This window comes from Lipophrys pholis (genome assembly GCF_963383615.2).
Source record: "Lipophrys pholis genome assembly, chromosome: 4".
In the NCBI taxonomy this organism is placed as follows: domain Eukaryota; kingdom Metazoa; phylum Chordata; class Actinopteri; order Blenniiformes; family Blenniidae; genus Lipophrys; species Lipophrys pholis.
The window spans coordinates 34,305,419-34,312,725 of record NC_137637.1 but is presented as its reverse complement, the minus strand read 5'-3'; the positions used below and the strand labels follow the sequence as shown (position 1 = coordinate 34,312,725).

Here is a 7,307-nt window from a genome sequence, read left to right as displayed (position 1 = left end):
CTATCATATTCAAATGTTTTGAGAAGTACCGTACAAGTAAAACTTGATGTATTTGACTTTGTTTGTAATAAGGGGGAAAACGGGACATTATCAATGGCTTTATTATCATTACGCAATAAATACGCATAATATACATAAGAAAGACTCAGCTGCAATAAGTGTGTGTATCCGTGTGCAGTACGTTCCTGCACTGCAAACTCAAAATGACAGAATTTTAAATATGAAAGAAAAGTGCAATGATTTCACAAAAGAAATGTGCGATTAATGTGATATTATACAAAAGTCACAAGCTGCTGCACTACTCAAATGCTGCTGCCCCCCCCCCCCCCCCCCCCCCTCCCTATTGGCCCTGTGGCTGTGTCTGGGGCTGGGGCTCGTCCTCGGCTGGTCTGGGTGGCGCCCCCTCCAGGATGGTGCGGAAGTGCTCCGGTTTGTTCAGCTCAGCTTTTCTCAGCAGAAAGTAGCATTTGGGGAGATAGTAAGCCCCCATCAGCCCGAAGATTCCCGCCAGGGTGAAGTAAACATGCACGATGGACTTCTGCCGGTCCTGCAGTCCGATGTAGATGGGGATGAAGATCACCCAGACCACGCAGTAGATCAGGGTGGAGAAGGTGAGGTCCCGGGCCAGATTGTACTGATGCAGCGGCTTCACCGCCATGAAGGTGCACATGAAGGAGATCAGGGCCATGGCCCCATTGAAGCCTTGCATCAGAGCAAATCCCAGCAGGGACGACACTGGACACGGGAGGAACCTGCTCACAAAGTCTATTTTCATGTTGGCCACGTGTTGGGACAGCGTGACGCTGTTCTGGACGAACCAGCCACAGAGGCCGCCCTGCACAGCGCAGCAGGCCAGCACCAAGAGCCAGCTCAGCGGGCCTCGTATCACCTGCAGGTGCTTGGCCGCCGTCTCTGGGAACTCTGTCACAAAGAATATCTGCCAAAGAAAAGATCACATTATAGACATACATTAAGAAAAATCTGATTGGAAAGTTAAATGCTTTGCCAGTAATTGGTACACCCATGTCATATAGAATTAAACATTTCAAGCTGTTTTGTTTGGTAAATTATGGCCTCTAACGAAAGAAACATTTTTCATATTTTCAGATATTGTAATATTGAGTTCCATGACTGATTAGTCAAAATCATGAAGAAGAAAAAAAAGATCAAAATATTTCAATTTATGTGTAATAAGCTTAAATTATAAGGGATTTTAAAAATGGTAAATGACTAATGGGAGAAATCAACTTTACTTTATTTTTAAATATTGATTTGGGAATAAAAACAGTTCCTTGTAAATAACCTTGAACAATCTTAAAAGGTGTGAAAGTTTCAGTCTGACCTCGCAAAGTTTAAAAAATAAATTCAGAAAACACGTTGACTGCAACATTTACAATGAAGTAACTGCTGTATCTTATTTGTCCACTAGAGAGCGCTCTGCTCAAGGACTCAAACAACCACAGGCTGAATCGTAATTATTTCTTTCACAATAAAGTGGAAACATTAAGAAAGTAAAAGAAAATTCCATTAGAAATAGATACTACAGACGAATCAATAAAAGTAGGACACAGTAGAAGAATGTATCCTTTCAGTTAAAATCCTCAAATGTTGACATACTGTATTTTACATTTCTTTCAAATAAACGCAAATATTTCACTGTTTGTTTTATAATTTATGTGTGTATTGTATGTATGTAATACAAAAATACAGTATCTCAAAATACTTTTCACTTAACTGTAAGACATAGTTACTATATATATAAAACATATTGAAAAATAATGGTTGAAAGTCTTTGATTCACATGTTTATAGTTTATCAGTGCAGAAAAATTGTTAAAGCAAATAAGATTGCAATGAAGTTTATTTTATTTTATTTCATTTCTTATTTTTTAATTTAATTTAATTTAATTTAATTTAATTTAATTTAATTTAATTTAATTTAATTTAATTTAATTTAATCTAATTTAGTTTAATTTAATTTAATTTAATTTAATTTTATTTTATTTATGTGCCTGTACATAAATTTCAATCCCAAAAGTGATTCCACAAAAAAAACAACTTATAGTTGCACTGAAGCATTTTTAAAGAGTGAGTCATGTTGAGCCAGTAGTGGGCGCTGTTGGTTGTTTATGTAATGAAACTACACACACATGCAGAGAGAACAATAATTATAAACATTATCAATGGGTGAACACAGACATTCGTTCAGACCGACAGTGGGATTGCTGCTATGTTGTGATTTCAGTGGCTCCGGTCACCATTGTCACGTAAACAAATACCCAAAATAAAACACAGGTTTGGTGTTTTCACTTGAATCTAATCTAATCTAGTTGTAGCAGGTAGTTTTCCCGGACACATTTTTCCTGGTAGCGTTTAACCTGTGAGGCCTCACCTGCAGAGAGATGGACATGACAATGGAGAGAGCCACGGTTTGGAAAATGGAGATGAAGGGCAGCTGGAGACGACACACCACGTCCCCCGGCCTCCCCAGGAACAGCAGCAGGCTGAAACAGGCCGCCATCAGGCCCAGCAGGGCCAGCAGGCTCAGGAATCCCCCGGACGCCGTCACCAGAGGAGTCGCCCAGTGGCGCAGGAACACCACCCCCACAGAGCCCTGGCACACCACCACCAGCGCCCCCACCAGGAGCATCTCCAGCGCCGTGGGCGAGCCCCAGGAGAAGAACTGGAAGGTGGGGTCGGTGCAGTTGGTGCCGCGCAGGCCGGACCACTGGCGGTCGGGACAGCGAGTGCACTGGATGTCGTCTGAGGGTCAAAGGGCAGCACAGGAGAGTGAGCGGTGGCAGCTCTGTGGGATTTACAGAGCAGTAACAGCGCTTCCTCGCCTCCGTCAGTCTCTGCAGGAGGGAATAGCGACCGTGAAAGAATCTTTCCACCTCGGAAGCCGAGATAAAAACTTTGCGGATACAGTGGATCTGCTCACGGACCCCTCTACAGTAAATAACGCCTTAGATTAAATCAATGAGAAGAATCTTTAACCTCTATGCAGGGTAGATACATTTACATCTTATCCCCCTGCCATTAAAACAAATAAACAGAACTAAAACTGTGAAGAATAAACCTCAAACAATGTGAAATATTCCAGTTTATAATAAATATGGTGAATCCATAATAGAGGGAGATCTAATGGTTGGATGCAGCAGGATACAGCACTTTTGACAGATGTGTGTGAAAAGTCATGACCTTTATTCGCCTGGTAAGTTCCGGGCAAACAGTCGATACAGTCGAAGCAGCAGGAGTGGAAACCTTTGACCCTGCGGACCTGACCCGGCTCGCACGCTGCCGAACACCTGGACAAAGGAACCTGCAAACATCAACCGGGTCAGGCGCACCTTCAGAAGTCTAGATTCTGGGGGAGGGGTGGGTGGGGGGGAGTGAATGAGTGAAGTCACCTGAGAGTTGGCGGTGTGCCATTCCAGTTTGGACTTGTTGAGGGACAGCTGGTTCATGAAGGTCCCCACCAGTCTGAAGTGCAGTTTGGGCTCCCAGATCCACTGGATCACGTTATAGCCGATGTTGGGGTTTCCGTTCTCGTCGAACTTCAAGAGCATGCCGTTGACATCGACTGACGTTTTCCTCAAAACCTCCGAAAGCTGCAAAAGAAGGTTTGACGTGAGTACGAACAGACGTATGAGCTTGGCTACATGTTGAGCAGCGGGCGAGCACCCAGGTGAAGTCACCTTCCAGGGGAAGATTTTGGTGTTGGGCCCCCACTCGCACGCCGTTGTGTTGCACCTCAGCAGGTTGTGCAGTGCCTGCGCTGCACTGTAGATGGCAGCATACACACTGAAAGCAGACCGCTGCACGTTGGGTTCTGCCACCAAGCTGATGTTAGCGGGTGACATGTTCCAGCACTGCGGGCAGGGATCATCGGGGTCCAGAGTCTTCGATGTTGGAGGGGCCGTGTTCGGCCTCTCCTCGGCCATCTTGGCGAGCAGCACCTGCGTGTAGTCGACGAGCTCATCCAGAGTGCCGATCCTGTCCGTGAACGCAATTACCGTGCCGGCCGCTTCGATGTTGGGGATGGAGGTTACTTTAGGGCTGAAGGCCCAGCTGGTGCTGCCGACCCACACAGCCGTCACGTTCCTCCGGATGGCCTGGAAGAGATCGGACTGGATGAGTCGGACTGAGCGGATGACTTTGGTACCCGGAGCTCTGACTCCTTCCGTCACTAACCTCCATCAGAAGCACCCGGGCTTGGTTGGAGATAGCAAACACCACCACCACGCTGACGTTGGCCACTATGATGTTTTCAACGATGGTTTTGACCACGGGTTCTGGGTCGGTGTACACGGGTATCAGGCCTTGATAGGCCACGCAGACGGAAATGTTTTCTGCGAGCTTTGTGAACTGCTGCACCCCCCTCTGGCCGTACTCCTCCTCGCTGCCCACCACGGCCACCCAGTTCCAGCTGAACTCCTTCATCAGGAGGCCCATGACGTCCACCTGCCACTTGTCGCTGGGCACCGTCCGGAAGAACGACGGGTAGAGGTGGTTGTCGCTGAATCTGTCGCTGGTGGCGCCGAAGCTGATCTGGAGGCGATAATCAGCCGTGACACAATAAATAAACCTTCATCAGACGAATGGATTTGGCAGCTTTCACATTTTCTCTCTGTGGGCGTGTGCGTAGTTTCATGACTAAAACAACCAACAGCGCCCACTAGAGGCCCTTCAGGAAAACTACATCATTGTCAGCGTTTCAACATCGTTTTTAAACCGTAAATACAAAACCTTTCTGAAATCAAAATGTAAAAATGATGTTTTTTCACTTGAAACGTTCAATTCTTTAGGTTTTTAACTTAAGAATAAGTATGGATATATATATATATATATATATATATATATATATATATATATATATACTGGTAGATAATTTAACTTTTATGAGTTAAGTAAATGCAGCAAATGAACTGCACCTGTTAAAAATTTAAATGAAGCCCATTTGAAAGATATCCCAATCAATGAACTGAATAATCATTTTCTACTTTGACTTGGTTACAAAAATGACATTTATTTAAGTGAATTTTCATGTTTTTGTCTCTCCTGTGTGGCGTCAAGCCTGAAATACACCGATTATATACAACAGGGAAACGTTTTCTTAGTGGAATTACATTAATTTAGAATAAATTCAATGTTAACATTAAGAAATATAAAATATAATTCCTCATAGATGCCAAATGAAGCTTTGAAACTGTTTTGGACACCTTGTTTGTAATTCTTTATGACGCGTGTTTGGTCGTCGTGTCGTTTGGAATTAAAAAATGAGGTAAAACATTGACAGTAATGACAGTAGATTTGCTTTTTTAACATCTAAATAGTTTTGTTGCTGATGTCCAAACTGCTCCAAATGAAAACTAAGCCCCCGGTGAGACGTGTTTGTTTCCAGACCTGTGGCATCAGGAAGAAGCCCATGAGTTTTCCGATGACCGACACCATTTCGGAGGAATACGGGCCGATCATGGCCGAGATGCTGGTCTCGTAGTCGGTGTAGTTGCACTCCACTGAAAGAGCTTGTTTGTGCTTCTCGGCGAGGAAGGCGAGCGTCGGCTTCACCACGACGGCGGACTGCCTGCACGTGTCGTATATTTCATAGCCTAACTTGATGCCGGGGAGCAGGACATTGTCGGCGTTGATCTCGTCCACTGCGTATTTCATCACCAGAGCCAAACCCAGTCCAAACTCATTCAGGCTGAGAAGAACAGACGGAGGTTTCATCACGCGAGTGGCTGTACTAGTTAAATCTCACACGGAATGCAGGCTGATACGACTAATCACACACTGGATGTGTGTTGGAGGTCATATTTAGAAGTTTTTATTGTCCAATAACTTAAATGACTGTAGGGTTGCATCTATCAAGGTGATGTTTGACCTTTTGATAAAAATGGATTAAAAAAGAGAAAATTTTAAAGTTAAAAAACGTGATAATTTTCTCACTTGGATAAACCAACAGATAGTATAGAAACTGCAGATCATGCTGATATAAGTGAGAGTGGTTGTGTACGGCTTTATAGCCGTTTTGTTTGTTTGATATTTGCTTTTAATTTTCAGTGGAAAACATTAATTTAGATAAAGAGGCAGAGTATATAAGTTAATCTTCTTTTCTGCTTCTTTTCATTGAAGAATTTAAAAACCTTGGTTCTGTATTTTATTGTAAACTTTTGTTTTGTGTTGCATTGAATTGTTTTTCTTTTTTTAAATTTTTACAATAAATGAAAAAAAACAAACCTAACTAAGTCTTTTTCTTTTCCTTCTTTTCCTTTTCCCTCTTTCTTTTTTCTCTCTTTCTATTCTGTCTGTCTCTTGGTATATCTTCACGTCTAGTTTGTTGAGTTGAAGTCTTTCAGCTGGTGACCATCACGCAGGCTGAATCTAAAAGAGAAGATCAGAACCGTTCGGGTTCTGGCCTCGTTACCTTTCACAGCTGATGTTGTTGGGCTCCATCCTCTCGCTGAGGTTGCTGGTGAGAGCATTAATGGGGAAAAGCCCCCCGAGCATGACGTCTCCCTGCAGCCTGAAGAGGTTGGTGGAAATGTTGTGGAACCACTGAGGTGAAGTGGCGGCGCAGCTGAGTGGACCCGTGCAGCTCAGCAGCAGCAGCAGTATTAGTAGCAGCGGCGGCGGCGCAGTGGGAAGCGAAGCCATGATGCAGCTGGACCGGAGACTGAGGCAGGAGAACTGAGTCAGTGCATCATGAAGCGTATGCAAACTCAGCCGTACACCTGACGTCCTCCCTTCCCTGCTCACCTGAACGTCTCGGCAAATGCAGTGGAACGATGCCCTGAGATTAACCAGGACTGAGTGACTGGAGAGGAATGTCTGACCTCCTGACCTTTATTCCCGCCATTTAAGTAAAGAAAGAAGTGATAGAAAGCAGCTGTGAGTGTGTTTTGTCATTAACGTTGAACTCCTGGATCCGAACCAGGGGTGAACGATCACACCTTTACTTTGGTCTTTATCAGGAAAACTCACTTTGTGCCGTTTGAGCGTGCACGTGCACGTGCACGCTCCGCAGGTGGCATCCTTCCGGAGAATTTTCCTGACATTTGTTTGTGGTTTGAACTTTGATTCTCTTCAGTGCAACAATCCCAGAGACATACAGTAAACTCCCGAGGCCTTCCTCCCCTGGCTTCTTTTCACTTTTTGTTTCCTCCATTCGTTTTAGTGCAAAACTGCACTTTTCCCCCCGCCGGGGTGAGATCAACCTCTGGTAGAGTTTCATCGCCGCAGCGAGAAACTGTGAAGATGTTTATTTAGTTTTTGTTTTAAATGATGTGTCTTCACCTCAGCGGA

At 44.3% G+C, this 7,307-nt stretch overlaps 1 protein-coding gene across 1 annotated transcript; it reads right to left on the bottom strand.

Moving 5' to 3' along the window:
• Window positions 1–340: 340 nt before the first annotated feature.
• tas1r3 (taste receptor, type 1, member 3) lies at window positions 341–6,659 on the bottom strand (the record flags this gene model as incomplete). Its single annotated transcript, XM_080461177.1, has 8 exons — window positions 341–937; window positions 2,392–2,762; window positions 3,201–3,321; window positions 3,410–3,610; window positions 3,698–4,114; window positions 4,194–4,550; window positions 5,406–5,706; window positions 6,430–6,659. 8 exons carry the CDS (start codon window positions 6,657–6,659, stop codon window positions 341–343), a joined length of 2,595 nt encoding a protein of 864 aa, XP_080317303.1.
• Window positions 6,660–7,307: the final 648 nt, after the last annotated feature.